The sequence below is a fragment of the Salvia hispanica genome, chromosome 2 (genome assembly GCF_023119035.1).
Source record: "Salvia hispanica cultivar TCC Black 2014 chromosome 2, UniMelb_Shisp_WGS_1.0, whole genome shotgun sequence".
In the NCBI taxonomy this organism is placed as follows: Eukaryota; Viridiplantae; Streptophyta; class Magnoliopsida; order Lamiales; family Lamiaceae; genus Salvia; species Salvia hispanica.
In genome coordinates this window covers 22,372,153-22,387,799 of record NC_062966.1, presented here as the reverse complement: position 1 = coordinate 22,387,799, position 15,647 = coordinate 22,372,153, and the positions used below count along the sequence as shown (strand labels likewise).

General features: G+C 33.7%; 2 protein-coding genes and 1 non-coding gene across 3 annotated transcripts; 2 read left to right on the top strand and 1 right to left on the bottom strand.

Moving 5' to 3' along the window:
* Nucleotides 1-6,279: 6,279 nt before the first annotated feature.
* Nucleotides 6,280-6,383, top strand: LOC125208759. The gene has a single exon (XR_007174236.1). It is a non-coding gene; the product is annotated as a small nucleolar RNA Z279/snoR105/snoR108 (small nucleolar RNA).
* A 3,177-nt stretch (nucleotides 6,384-9,560) lies between these two features.
* LOC125205245 (auxin-responsive protein IAA27) lies at nucleotides 9,561-11,635 on the top strand. Its single transcript, XM_048104077.1, has 5 exons — nucleotides 9,561-10,155; nucleotides 10,615-10,847; nucleotides 10,925-11,063; nucleotides 11,218-11,279; nucleotides 11,387-11,635. The coding sequence occupies exons 1-5, from the start codon at nucleotides 9,731-9,733 to the stop codon at nucleotides 11,422-11,424; spliced, it is 897 nt and encodes a 298-aa protein (XP_047960034.1). The 5' UTR covers nucleotides 9,561-9,730; the 3' UTR covers nucleotides 11,425-11,635.
* A 239-nt stretch (nucleotides 11,636-11,874) lies between these two features.
* LOC125205244 lies at nucleotides 11,875-14,766 on the bottom strand. The gene is made up of 4 exons (XM_048104076.1): nucleotides 14,384-14,766; nucleotides 13,174-13,618; nucleotides 12,919-13,034; nucleotides 11,875-12,369 (listed from the first exon to the last, which is right to left on the bottom strand). The coding sequence occupies exons 1-4, from the start codon at nucleotides 14,724-14,726 to the stop codon at nucleotides 11,948-11,950; spliced, it is 1,326 nt and encodes a 441-aa protein (XP_047960033.1). The 5' UTR covers nucleotides 14,727-14,766; the 3' UTR covers nucleotides 11,875-11,947.
* Nucleotides 14,767-15,647: the final 881 nt, after the last annotated feature.

The following is a 15,647-nucleotide window of genomic DNA, read 5'->3' as shown; positions in this document are numbered from 1 at the left end:
GAAGGATTAATTGGAATACTAATTTATGATTTTGAATTAAAGCCATCCACACCTGGCTACTTGATCATTGATAGTAATATATTTAGTAATATAATAAGACCAATAATCATATCCAAAATGAAAATAATAATAATAATAACAATAATAATAATAATAATAATAATAATAATAAAATAATTGTCTTGATCGAAAATTGGAGCGTGGGCGTCACTCATTGGATTCCTATCTTTGAGAAAAATAAATATTAATGTGTACTCATAGAATTGGGGTCAAGGGAAGGAAACTTTTTTTCCTTTACAACAAAAAATATACTGTAAATAACATACTTACTCAAATCATTATGAAAGAGACTAAAATTCATTATAGGAATGGTCGGTATATATTGATTAATTATAAAGATTTATTCTTCAACATGAAAGTCGATCATACAATCGATTAAGATCTATAGACTAAATCGGTTAATAATTTCTAAAATAAGGATATGGTTTCTGCAATATAAGTTAAATTCCGAATTGGGCAAATAGTAAATAATGTGTCACGAGTTTTATGCTAGTCCATTCAAGAAAAAATTTAAAAAGATATATATTTCATGTCAATCCCAACATTAAATGTGAACTTCATAGTCACAAGTTTAGAAGTAGGACTTAGTGGTTTTCTAGTCATTCTAATTAACCATTTGTAATAAAGTTGGATTATGTTAGGTACACTATTAAAGATTTATACAAACTTCTATGAGCTCGTGTCATAATGATATTATATCTTAACACAATAAAATAAAAAATTTACGTAAAAATCTTTGTCGGGCTTTGAGTATGTAACAAAATTAAGCAAATACACCCATTTTACCTTAAATATTGGTTTATCTTAGTGAGAAATAGGTAATACTTCCTTTGGGATATATTGTACTGCTTTTTTACTTTGTATGAATTTGAGAAATATGAAAGATATTGGATGAAAAATATTAATGAGATGTGGATTTCACTTTTATAATGCGGTGTGATTGTAAATAAATATAGTAGAACGTAGGGTTCACTTCTACGATTTGAGAAAAATAAAATTTTAAATTGCGAACATACTAAAATAGCAAAATGACATTTTATCACAGATGGATGGAGTAACTTTTTAAGTTGAGGAATAGAAACATTGGTGGAAATTGAAATGTGGTAAATATATTCCCATTACTTAAATGGGCCAAGAATTGCTCTACCAGTATGGGCCACTTCAAACTATATAAGCGAATTAAATGGGCCGTCAATCAGGTGGGTCGGCCCAATTCAAAATAATTAAAACTTGCTATTCCAACATCATTATCTTCACTCTCTAATGACCTTTTTCTTATTCACACAAATTATAAAATTCATATTCATTTCTTCAATTAAATAAAGTGAATATTGCATAGGTTCTCTTTTGGTGATTAAATCGAAATCAACGTTTATTTTAATTTTGATAAATAAACAGAATTTAAACTCCTTGTCACGGTGGACTCGAATTCTAAATACTACTCCCTCCGTCCGCGATTAGGAGTCCCGGTCACTTTTGCGCACCTATTTTATAAAAATGATAAAAAATAGTTAAAGTGGAGAAATAATAAAGTAAAAAATAGAATAATGTTGAGAAGACTCTTGTCAACATTATTCTCTCTATTACATTATCATTTCTCCACTTTAACTATTTTTTATAATTTTTATAAAACGGGTGCACAAAATTGACTGGGACTCCTAATCGCGGACGGAAGTAGCAGTAATTTATATTTGATAATAATCACTCTACCAGTTGTGCAACACACATGCACAAATTACTTCAATATCTGAAATTTCAAACTAATACTCAAATATTGTTATTAGTGTTTGATTATTGTTTTCACATCGTCTAGTAATATCCAAATAAATTTCACGTAGCATAAAAGTATTAAAATTTCCTATTTATAGTTGAAATTAAGTGGGGGAGGGAAAAAAAGTCAAATCCCAACAAACTCTATATTTAAATATTCCTATATCTAGTGGGAAACTGAAGTAGGAGTATAATTTTTTTCTTGCTAGAATTTCAATATCAAAGCACTTTATGGGTCATAGTACCCTAATTTAGCTATACTTAAAAGTGAAAATATGCAAATAATTAAGATATATATACTATTAAAAATTGAGTTCTAAAAGAATAAAGCTACAAGTTGCAAAGGCACTACAAACTTGAAAGAAAATGCGAATGTCTTGACTTTTAAATACTTGAAAAAAGTAACAATTATTCCATATTTTCAAGTCAATCCAATAGGCTTTATAACTTATTTAGTGCTCATTCCACTCCTACTTCCATATATTATTATTTTTTGAAAAATATTCTCATTTTTTCACATCATTAGAATATTGAAATTTTCTCCATTAGATTTCTTCCGAGAACTTCTAAATCAGTAAAATAATATCGCAAAATTACAAGTATTGAATATGTTTCAATTCTTTTATAACGAAATTATCTAAAATAAGTATTCAAGAATTTGTTTTGCTCATCTCTGATTCTTTTTTCACAAAATCAATACTATTGTTGGCAATTAAATTAAAAAATACAATAACAAAACTCAAATCACTATATAAATATTACAGACTTCTCCTTCTATCATAACTGATTTGAAATGAAACACATGAATATCTATCAACTACTAATATTATTTAGAAAATTAGAACACTTCATTTCTTCACATTCTCTTTTGGACAATATACTATACTGAAGTATTACGTTTTTTTGTGCATAACCCTTGTAAATAAATAATATTTGAACTCCCGTTTGAGCAAGTTAATTATCCTTTTTTGGGTAATTCTTCTCATATCAAACAACACAAAAATTGAGAATATTTTTCCATCTCGTGCGCGGTTGATGAATGTTGTGAGTTAAAATGGTGACACGTGCCTTAAACACGCATTAATTTAAACATTTCTAGTCAATATCCTATTATCCTAGTACTAAAAAACAATGATTGCGATTTGAATAAACATACACCCACAAACACGTCTTTATTTATTTCTTTTTCTTTTTACTTTTTCCTTAATTTCCTAATACTTCGAAACACATTTGCTAGTACTTACTATACAAGAATTTGAATGGATGTGAATTTTGACATAGCAGCCAAATTTTGTGCCTAAAAGCGCACCTAATATTGTCTTGTCAATTTTCAGTCATTTTGTGGGTCACCAAAGATAAGATTCAAATCATCCATTTCCTTAAGTTTTTGTCCACCAATTTTTCCATCTTCTTTTGTCACACCTTTAATAGTTAAGAGATATATTTTGAAATTTCTCTCTGTTCTTTTACAACGATGGTAGCACACTCTTTTGTTTGAGGTGCATATTGATTAAATAAAGTCTATTTACGTGAAATAAATAGCTATAGAAATAATATGTACTCCTACATAGAAAACGCATGAGCTGGTTAAATTGAATGAAAATGATTTGTTACAACACATCGAGACTTTAGACTGCAACAGACATTTGATACTGTCCACTTTGGGTCAAGCTCGCATGGATACAAACTCATCTCACATAGGGAACATACAGACGCAGTCGACACATCGAGACTTTACGGGCCCAATTCGAACTTGCGTCATCGTGGGCCCCACTTGATCTGATTCTGATACTACTTGTTCGAATTGTCAACTGCAACAGACGCTTGATATTGCTCGCTTTGGATCAAGCCCACACGGATTTATTTTTGAATCACTCCTAAAAGGCTTCAAACTAATTGGGGTTGGACATGAATTATATGCTTACATTTTCCAATTTTCCTCGGCCCCCTATGTGGGATAAATTTATACTCAACAGACACTTTCCCATTTACTCACAAGAATACCAATGTCATTAGTAACCCATTAAATTTATATATTGCACTACTGGATTGAGCCTAAAATTTTTAGGCTCAAACATTAATCATTCTACTAATCGAGCAACATATATGTACAAAAACTAAAAAAACGTGAATATTACCAAGCTAAGGTGAAAATGAGAATGTGGGTAGTGGAGTGGCGAGATCTCCTCAATATTGGAGTGAGGCAATGTAAAAATGAGAATGTGGCAATGTGTGGTGAGAACTTCTCAATGGTAATTTTAATAGTATTGAATAGACATGGAAAGGTTATTCCAGCTATATATATCATCATTTATGCATGTCAATCTTGTCATGCTTTACACAAAGAAATGATAATTGTTAAATCGATTCATACTTTCACTTAAACTAAGTCACATCAAGTATTTGATCTTTAAAAAAACTTTGACACATTTTCATAGATGTGGTTTCAATATATGTGACACTTCTTTTGAACATTGAGTATATATGAGATCAGAAAAATAGTGTGAATTGAAGTTCACTCTAAAAAAAATTACTAACTTAACTTGAGATCTTATAAACAGATCATGCTTCATGAATAGTAGTATACTAAAACACGAAGAGTAAGATATTTTGTTTTTATAAGATTAACTTTATTTTTATCTTTTTTAATGACAATGGTAACATGTACTCATATGCTATTTGAGATGCGACTAGATTTATTTCATGTACATAGCATGCAATTTGAACCTTAAATCTTTTCTTTTTCGAGAGAATTACATGTAGTGTGTGTACGTACACATAGATATAAAATATTTCATCACTACATTTTAATGGTTGGTTGAAGTGTTTTGAGTAGTAACTACTCAAAAACACAGGTACATACACAACAATGCACCCATGCGAGATTAAACTCAAGACTTCCAACTAAGTAACGTTGCGAAGCCTCGTCTCTACCACTTAAGCTATACTACTTTTTTTCTTGACGAGTACAAAAATGTTTACAGGAAAAAATGGACGAGTAAAATTGTTCATAACATAATCGTTTCATCAGGTCATCCCATGGAATTGTATTTAAATATTTTATCCATATTCTTACTTAATCATGAACTATGCATACGGTAAAATTAAATATTATACTCATGATTTTTAAATTTATTTCGGATATGCAAAATCCTCCAATAACTTACTACTAAATCATCATTACAGTTTACAAGATAGAAACTAAACCAAAACTTATCACCGCATAACAAAATAAAAACTATATACACGCACTCACAATTTCATTGTATTTTTTAATTAAAAAATTGTACTTAAAATATTAATTATCACAACTAGACAATTAATTACACGAGGAGATCTCTTACAATCGTACCACAAAGATTAGGCTGTCTAAAACGTTGCAATAAAGCTTCATATAGTCAAACACTTTAATTATAGCAGTTGACCGTAGTCAACTCCAACAACACCGACGCCGTATTGTCTGCCGACGTGTCAGCATCTCATCTCAACCGTCGGATCAAACTCGGTTGATCTGGAACCGTCGGATTCCATCCCCACGCTTGATTTCTTTTGGGATTTACCCAATAATGACAGTAGATACAGGCATGGTAAAAAATGTGAAAAGGAAACTACACGCTGTGAAAAAAGGTGTAAATTAGCTGTCGTGATTAAGGTTAAAAGAGACAGAAAAAGTACAAACTGTCTAAATCTTTTGTCTGATCTATAATTATTAATTTCATGCTTTTTTTGTTGTATATATGTATATACTTCAGTGTTTGGTCGTGTGATGGAAGGGTAAATCCAAATTTACCTTGTCAAGGGAAATGATTCATATCAATAGTGAACAGTCAGGGAAGCACCTTCTAGTTATGGAGAAGAGTTGGAAAAAAACAAATAGTCCTTAAACAAGGAATAAAATGAAGAATGCTATTCATTCCAATTTGATTGAGGTTTTGGGCAATTTGAGAATTAATACTATCCATTAATATTAATTCATCACCCCTAATAATTTGGGTATTATTATCCATTTATATTTATTCCATTGTTTTTTCACTCTCTTTTACTCCCTCCGTTCCATAGTAATAGAGTCATTTTGCCATTTTGGTGCGTTCCATAGTAATAGAATCATTTCCTTTTTTAGTAAAAGTCAACACATTTTTTCACACTTACTTTACTCTCTCTTATTTTTTTCTCCCTTCATCTCTCTACCTTTTTTATTTTCCACTTTATTCTCCATTTACTTAACTCACCTAACACAATTTTTCTTAATCTCCGTGCCGAAAAGAAACGCATACATTACTATGGAACGGATGGAGTACTTTTTTTTATATTTTTCTAGCAGTAGTAGTAAGTATTAAAATTTGTGTTATTTTTACAGTTTTTAATTGTAAGTGACAAATGAAGTACTCTTTCGTTTCGCATAAAATGTCCACATTCTTGAGTGGTAGGGGATTTCAGGCAAGTTTTGAGGGGATTTGATGAGTGGTAAATCCTCGCAATTAAATATGCGAGAAGGGTGTCTGCTCCGCCTGTTTTACGACAATTAGGCGCTCTCACTTCAACAATCTGACCCCTTAAAAAAAAAGAAAAAATAATTGAATATTTTAATAAAGAAAGAGGAGATAAATTTATTCTAATTATATAAAATAGATATATTGAGTAAATAAATTAAAAATGAATGGGGAATATTTGAGTGAGATTATACTGATTTTTATGAGTGGATAAGTTAAATGTAAGATCAAGGATATTAATTGCTGGATAGAGAAATAAATGTAAAGAAGGATTTGTGTTAGATTTTGGTATGGTGGGGACATAAATTGGGTGACACATTATTCTGCTGGTGTTTAATATAGTAATATATGTATAAATATAAATAAAATATGGAAGTGGGGCAGTAAGTGTGGTGTTGATTGTTCTATACTGGTTTGAGCTTTTGTGTCAGCCTTTTGCATTTGCAAAATTATTTTTAGGGTTTCGTTTCCTATAGTCTATGTCTTCTTCAATACTGTCTCCCCCTATTTATGCATTTATTTTTTTATTTTTCATATTCATATCTACATCATACATGTGACAACCCCAATATATTTATTTGTTAAAAAAAATTAACAAGAAGATACTTTTATAAATAGTTTTCTTATCGCGTCGGCGGTGAAATATATATTCACACTATATGAAAGTAATTCTACTTACTTATATGTCTCCATAGTGCATTATCAAATATATTAAATGTCTAGGTCAATAAATTAACATTAACCTTATGAAATAGAATGGTCCAAGAATAAATAACAAATAGAAACATCATATCCAAATATCAAGTGTATACGAATGAGATGCATAATTAGTTATACGAATGAGATGCATAATTAGTTTGGCGGATCTGACTGAATTGGGGATCAACCGAATTCATTGTTGGCACATTAGGATCGGAAAATATATTAAATTCAATATTTGAAGTTGTCGTTGATTCCACAATGCGATAATTTCGCCTAATCTTATTATTTTTGTTATTCATCTGTCATGCATTATCAGTAACGATCACCGCACTGCCTTTACCTTGCCTTTACCTTTTAGTGCATGCGTATATCTTATTTATTGTGTCCTACTCCTAAGTCCTATCCCATGAGATTTGTTTCCTAAGTTTGCTTATTGAGAAAGGTGTGTATGAAGCAATTAACACTTTTAGCTTAATTGTCAAAAATATTATATTTAAATTAACACGAAATGAAATATTTATTAACATTCGCGCAGATTTGGGTCAGGCACCTACTAATGAAATACACACAAGTAGATAGAGTGAACACTTTAAAACCAATTACTAATTACATGAAAATGCATAGATATGGGTCTTTTCTTTCCCCACCACCCCAAAATATGAAGGTAGAAATTTTCAAGTATTAAAAAAAAATAAAAAATAAAAAATATAATACTACATGTGATCTGGACAGATGAATTTCGAGTGCTGAAACAAGGAAGAGAATGTTTGTCTTTTGGCAGCTCAAATTTCATGAAAATCTTTCAATAACATATTTACCAAAGATTCTGCTCAGATATGAGAAATTCGAATAGTATAATTTTATTGTTTCACCAAATTCATATATAGATAAATTTGTTTTTACCGATTAATCACTATCTAGGCATTTCCCCTCTGCTAATTTCTCTATCGTTTAAGCCGTGCGGTTTTGGCATTTTTCCGCTAACCTGCGCGGCTCTGTCCCCGGCGCAGGTTTAGCTTTTAATTAGTGTTATTATTTTAAATGAGGAAATATAATGATGGGAAAGAAAAAAGGACTGTGGTGCGGGTGGGGTTTGTCGGGTGAGTTTAGTATTTCTCTGGCTTGGAAAACGTTGCAAACACACATCATCCTGTCTCCTCTTTTTGGTCCTACTTTGCCAACACCTACCATTTAATTCTCATTTTTTAATGATGATGAATTAATTCACAATATACTTATTATTTAGAGATTTTTTTTAATAATTTTTTCGATCTATAAATTCACAATATTTGTCAATCTTAGAATGGAACAAAGTAAATGAGGTTGCTACTGACATTGGATAACATAGGTGGAGCGGCATAGCCATCACTAGCAACAAGGTGACAGACGAAGAATGAAAATGAACTCAATCCCTTAATAATTGAAGTGGAGATAAATAGACAACAATTTAAAAAATTGAATCTAATAGAATAGTACTGTACCAGTCAATGAAAAATAGTCTCATTTTTGCCTATTTTTAGACGTCTACAAAAAATAATCACATTTCTAAAAATAAAAGTTTTTTTCCTCATAATTTATCAAATTTTTTTTCTCTTCTCTCATGCTTTACACACTTTTTCTACTTCGCTTTCTTACTTTATCACTTTTTATTTTTCTCTTTTACTTTATTTGTTTCACATTAAAACCAGTGCAGTCCACACGTAGAACTAGTAGTAATTTTATCATGAACTTAGTGCGATTAATACCGTTGCCTAAATTGTCAAAAAGCAAATGATGTGTTAGTTTGATTTTTAATTTGAGAATTGTACCCATAGCATGACTTAAATGTCTATTTTGTGTTCCTACTTTTTTTTGGGAAAGAAAGCTATGGCGTATTATTAGGGGGTGTTCGGTTGACAAGATTAAATCTCATGATTAAATATGTATTATATTTGGTTCATAAGATTAACCTCCACAATTTAATCATAGATGGATAGTCTCATGAAAATTAGTCATAGCCTTCCCCTTCCAACTAAAATAATCTCACGACTTAATCCTAGATGAATAGTCTCATTATAATTAGTCATGACAACCGAACGTAAGTATTACTTAATAAATCAAAATTCCGATAAGATTACTTTTAAGAGAAAAACCGAATCTACCACAAATTATTTACCACTAGTAGTACTAGAAAGTAGACGATGAATACAAATTTAGGAGACAAAAGCAGATAACAAAGAATTTCATTTTGTAGAATAAGAATATAGAGGAGTTATTACTGTTTAAGAAAAGCAAAACAAATTATTTTGTTCCAAAAATACACATAATAACATGCACGCGCTATTACAATAAATTAAAATCATATATTTTCGCTAAGAAAAAATTAATAATTATAATCAGTATCATTATTGATAAAAAAATTAAACAAACTTTAGATAATTTTTCATGCAATTTGGCTGTTGAAGATTTTAAAAGCCATAATTAAATCCCTCCCAAAAAAGAAAAAATAAAACGAAAAAAGGCTACAGAAAGGCCAAAGAAGCTTCTTTTCTGCTTCAACAAAAACCAGACCTCTCTTTTTTCAGGCACCCAAAACCTCTCCTTTCCAAACAATTCTCTCTCTCTCTCTCTACACAGCTCCATCTCTCTCTAGCTACTCTCTGAAACACTTGTTCGCCATAATTCCACTTTAATTTCGTCCCTCACTGAAAAAATTGAGAAATTTTTTGATGTCTATACCTAAAGAGCATGACTACATAGGGTTATCGGAGCCGCTGCCGTCGGAGAAAAGCTCCGATAAAATTACGGCGGCGGCGGCCTCGAATGTGGGGAGAAATGGTGTTTTCAGCCTAAAAGAGACCGAGCTCCGGCTGGGATTGCCGGGGTCGGAAGCGCCGGAGAGGAAGGGCGGAATCGGAATCGGAATTGGAATTGGAATTGGAATTGGGGGTTCCCTGTGCGTGAAAAGCGGCGCGAAGAGGGGATTCTCCGATGCTATAAATGGCGCTGGGAAATGGGGATTGTCGATTAATGGCGGATCTGAGGTTGATTTGGGGGAAAAAGGTGGTTTGAATGGGAGCTCTGTGAAGCAGGAGATTCCGCCTGTTGAGGAGAGGAAGAATGAAGCTGCTGCTAACACTGCCCCTGCTTCAAAGTGAGTTCATCTTCTTCCTCATGCATGTCTCCAATTTTGGAATTTATTTATTTATTTTTATTTTTTTAGTTGAAAATGTGTGGATGTTGATTTAGCTCTGTTTTGGGACCATGATAAGGTTTGGTTTTGTTCTCTTGTGGCTGATGAGTTCTTCCACTACTCTTTAAATTATTTATTTTTATCGAATTTAATGTCTCAAAATTGGAATTTTGGAATTTCTGCTTTGGAATCTTTGTATATCAGTGGATGGATGCCCTTGAGCATTATTTGATGGATGATTCCTTCTTTTTGTGTCGTTATGCACTCACTCACATGCTTTTGAAGGTGGGTTTTTGGCCTTTGATTGGATTTTAGATATACATATATATTGTGTTAGGAATATACTGTAAATCAATATCTATGATTCTTGGGAGTTCAACAATTGGAGACTTAATAGGATGTTATTTTGATGTGTAATAGGGCACAAGTAGTAGGATGGCCACCAATTCGATCATTCCGGAAGAACTCCCTAGCCACGAATACACCGAAGAAGGAAGATGTTGGTGGGAAGTCGGGGACGGGGACGGGCTGCCTGTACGTTAAGGTCAGCATGGATGGTGCTCCGTACTTGAGGAAGATCGATCTCAAGACTTACTGCAGCTACACGGAGATTTCGTCTGCTCTAGAGAAGATGTTCAGCTGTTTCACCATAGGTACGGTGCAGTCAATGCTCGTCCTCATGGTTTCTCGTTTGGTCTATACGATTTGATTCTTAAATACGTTTTTGCAGGACAATGCGGGCAGGGGCTAGCAGCGAAAGAGCATATCAGCGAGAGCCACTTGATGGATCTGCTCCACGGCTCTGAATACGTGCTGACTTATGAAGATAAGGACGGGGATTGGATGCTCGTTGGAGATGTTCCGTGGGAGTGAGTCCTCTTCCCCAAATTAATTGCCTTGTTTAGATGTGCCTTTGCACATTTTAAGTTCGTTGCCAAACAATAGAATGTCTTTAATCTTGCATCTGTTACGAATATTATACGGGGGTATTCGCTAAAGCTAGACGTTTATGTTCGATTGCAGGATGTTCACGGATTCGTGCAGGAGGCTGAGGATCATGAAAGGCTCGGATGCCATCGGGTTAGGTACGGCTGATAACACTCAAAAGCATAACATATTTGACAGAGCATAATATTACCATCTCACAGAATTGAAATATGCAATATATTGATTTTGTGACTCATTTGTGCAGCTCCAAGAACCATGCAGAAGTGCAAGAGTCAAAATTAGGGCAGAGAAGCAATGAGGAAAAACTGAAAATATCGGATTTTCTAAGGGTTTTCTCTCTTCCCTTTCTTTCTGCTTTAACCTTATTAGTAGATTTGTAATGGAAGTGCTGCAGACTATAATATTTTGCCACTAATGTGTCTTTTTTCCAAAATTGTATGTATAAATTAAGTTCTCTTAAATCCCAAGTGTTGGTCTTACTGATTTTATCTTATTAGTTGCTTAACCAAGATATATTTCAATATAAGCACTATTTGCAATTCCAATTTGATTCTACACAACTAAATCTAGACGACTCTGATCGAATAGTAGCCTTGACTACAAGAGGTTCAGGAGTGATAGAAAGACAAGCGAACGAAGAGAGGCAAGCTAAAACTACGATCTTTCAACACTCGAGTGTGTGACAAACGGACGCCTAAAACACCAAATGATTTTGGAACTACTAATAAAAAAGGCTGGGAAAATGGGGATTGATATTAACAAGTTTCAAAGTTACAAGTGCAGAAAACATACCATGTCTGAGAGATTATGTTTCAGGTTTAGATACCTGAAGGTATACCATTTGTGTGTATCCATTAAATACAGAAGGATCGAGCTGTGACAAGCCAAGCTTCCGGAACAAACTGTATCTACCGTCTTCTACAATAGGGGTGGTGGTGCGTGCTGGATCGTATCTTGTCTGATGCGTAAGTGAAGGGCCAGCCACTGGGGGTAGTTCCCAGTAAACGTCCAGAACCGACTCCACAAATCTGCTATTTTTAAAATGCTCGCCGTATGTAATTGCCTTGTTGCTGTGGTTGAAATCATCACGCATCTGCCCTTTCACGCCCCACCATGCCTCTCCTGCCCCACATAGCTCGTCTATGTCAGCTGCTTTCTCCCAGAATTTTCTCCTCCGGAATCTTATTCTAGCTTCATCACTATCTTTGAAGCAGCTATGCCCACCGCCTGCAATAGGACGGAAACAATTCTAACTATATAAATCCATCTATACAAGTCATATGAACAGAAGAGGCAAACAGCATGAACAGAAAAAAGAGAAGAAAAAAGAACCACCACATTTGCTTTTTGCTGCTGTGGCACAACTAACAATTGGCTCTATTTACTGAATATAGACTCTCGAGAGTTCGCCCAGCTTGTCAAGAGTCTCACTTTCACCAAATCCACAATTTACTATTACAGATTCACAGTTTATCTCTATCTAACTTTTCGCATGATCCTCTCCAACCACAACTAGATTAAAACAGACATTTAATTGTTACCCTAGCTCTGTCTGGGAGTGTTTCGCATACTCTCCAACAACTAGATTCAAAGACCTCCTCCCATCAGAATAGGTAACCATCAAGTAACTGAACCGATTCCCTAAAACTTTATTTTGATACGAAGGACAATAACAAATAAGGAAAAAAAGGAAGAGCTAAAACTATGTTCAAGTAAATAGATATGCATCCTAGGAGGATGTCAAGGCCATAAAGCTGTAAAAGAAAGAAAACATACCTCTTATATAAAATTGATCACATATTTGTCTGAGTGAGTAATGATCTCCAGTTCCAGTATCATAATTGTCTTCAAAAATTAGATGCTTGAAACTAGCTTTCAGCGCTTGTTTTAATCTGCTCATCAATGAGTTGCATAAAAACATGGGAGTTATCAGAATTTATATGGCTATTCTTTTGATAGGTATAACACAATTCCAACATCACTATATGGGGCTATTCATAATAATCGTGCCATTAAGGAACTACATCTTACCTCTTCAGTTCATTTTGGTGGTCATCGAAGAAGACAAGAACCCGACTGCGGTCTTTGATCCCATATTTTCTCATCACTTTTCCCCAATCCATGCTTCCAAAATCTACAAAGTCTTTCCCAGCAAAATATGTGCAATTTCCATCAACATAAGCAGGTCCCTTCTTAAGGTACTTCTCAGGATGGCGAGGTGAAATTGACACAATAGGCTTATCTGGCATTGCTTGCCTCAAAACCCAAGTTGAATGCCCTTTAAAGGCGCCACTTTCAATCATTAAGTCTGGCTTCAACCATCTCGTGATAAACCAAAGTCCAAAACTGTGGTCGAAACCCATTCCATACATGTTGTTCTTAATGGGCCGGGTTTCATATATTGGTATGAACTCTTCAAGTCCAATCAGCAAATCCTTGGATGTCCATTCTACATCTTTTCCATGTTTCGATCTGCCTTTTGACAAAGAGAATTATTATATGAGTACAAATTCCTCCACAACTTATTATCTCTAATATCACAAAATTAGATATCAGCAACACATGATCATAGCTCAAGAAACATGAGAATACTTTGAATAGTTCTACAATACAATTTTCTGAATGGCAATCCCACCTAACTATGGACTGAACATAAATAAAAAACAATTAACTAATCCATCGCTAGGACAGCTTTTGTAACTAATTAAACTATATTAATGAGACAAATATGGTAACTAATACTCCGACCATCAAACTAAATTCAAGTAAAACATGAAGAAATCAGAGGTGATGCAAACCTCACCCCACCCCACAAAACTAAAATGGCACAACTTCTAGCAACTTTTCAGAATATTCCATTCACCAATTGCACACAGCATAAATTTTCAAATAACAAGTAAATAAAAACCGTTGCTTTCACAACAAACAAAGAATATTGCGGTTATCTGATTCTCAGATTTCAGTCCTCCAAAAACTACTATATACCTACACATGATTTCATCAATAAGACTGGGTGATTATCCATCCAATCCACACAAATACAAGCCCTCATATACTAATGCAAATCTACTCCAGATACTAACATAAATATAATTCACCAAATGTGAGACGCACAAAGATAATGACGTGCATTTGCCACAATCAAAAACTACGAAAACACAGAATTAAGATTCAGAAATAGGTCGGTGAACATTCGGTTTCCAAACCCCCAATCCTTAGAAGTAAAGAGATAGCAACTTACACCAAGGAACGCCAAGAGATCCGAAATCCGACTCCCGCGCATCAAATCCGAAAAAACTGAGCCGCGAGATGTGATCGGAGGTGGAGGCCGAGATGCAGACCAAATCGCGCGAGCCGATGATGACGGAGACGATAATCACGATTAGCAGGGCGATGATGAGAACGGGCCAGAGATATCCGGTTCGGGTGAGGAAATTGGCGATCCGCATCGCGATTGAAATGTGCTTGCGGTTCTTCGACTCGTCGCCGGCGCCATCGTCGAAGAACGACGCGGCGCCGTCCGTCGCGTGAGGCGACCGCCGTATGGAGAGGGCTCTCTCGAGCAGCTTGTTCCCGGTGGTCATTTCACGCTCACTGCGTGCTCTGTGTGTGCGCCTCCGTGCCTTTACCGCTGCACTCAGATTTTATTGATGGTGATTGATTTATTGGTATATCTCATTTCTGCCCCAAAACTTTTAGATACTTCCATACTGATCCCTTCTTTAATTGTAAATGACTTGTATGCCCTTATAAATAAGGTTAAATATCATAATCAATTGTAGTGGTACTACTACTATCGTAGGATAATAGATTGAAAATTATAATCAAATTACAAATATAACATTGTTTAATATTATATCATAATTATTTGTTGTTTCGAAAATTACCATTTATTTTTTTATAGTACTAGTAACTAACTAATAATGCATAGGAGTAATAAAGTATTGTAGGTGATTTTTTTAGTGTAAACTTTTGCAATTTAATATATGTAACGTAAATTCAAATTCAATGACACAACTTCTATTACTCCATAACGAGGATAAAATGTGTCATGGTTGGTAATATATTTATTTCCCTTGAATTAATAAGTTGGAATTTCGAATTAACACGGCTACACAACAAACGAAGAAAATTAAGAAATACTGATGATGTCATGCTTACTTTGGTATTCTACTTATACAGGAAAGAGAGAGAGTAGATATTGGTTCAAGTCATGAATTTTTTTATACGAGTTCGATCGATATATTTATGACTTCAACGAGCGGCATTCCATGCATTTATGGGGAGTATACAAGTTTTAAATTATAAGAAATTCAAAGGTTAATTGAAATAAAATAAAGTTTGGTCAAACTTGTTGTGATTAACTTTAAAAATTCGAGAAATAATGAAATTTAGAATTGTTCTCAATTAATCTACTGTGAAATAAAACGTTAATCTACTGTGAAATAAAACGTTCGCCAGTGTTGTAATATATTTTTGAAGTTCTTTTCTTAATGAATAGACGT

Excerpts from the sequence above, each read along its gene's own strand:
- LOC125205244 (XM_048104076.1), bottom strand. The coding sequence starts at position 14,726 with ATGACCACCGGGAACAAGCTGCTCGAGAGAGCCCTCTCCATACGGCGG. Across the intron at positions 13,619-14,383 it reads ATCTCTTGGCGTTCCTTGGT|GCAGATCGAAACATGGAAAA; the intron begins GTAAGTTGCTAT and ends CTTTGTCAAAAG. Across the intron at positions 12,370-12,918 it reads TGATCAATTTTATATAAGAG|GCGGTGGGCATAGCTGCTTC; the intron begins GTATGTTTTCTT and ends GTCCTATTGCAG.
- LOC125205245 (XM_048104077.1), top strand. The coding sequence starts at position 9,731 with ATGTCTATACCTAAAGAGCATGACTACATAGGGTTATCGGAGCCGCTG. Across the intron at positions 10,848-10,924 it reads GTTCAGCTGTTTCACCATAG|GACAATGCGGGCAGGGGCTA; the intron begins GTACGGTGCAGT and ends ACGTTTTTGCAG. Across the intron at positions 11,064-11,217 it reads GTTGGAGATGTTCCGTGGGA|GATGTTCACGGATTCGTGCA; the intron begins GTGAGTCCTCTT and ends GTTCGATTGCAG.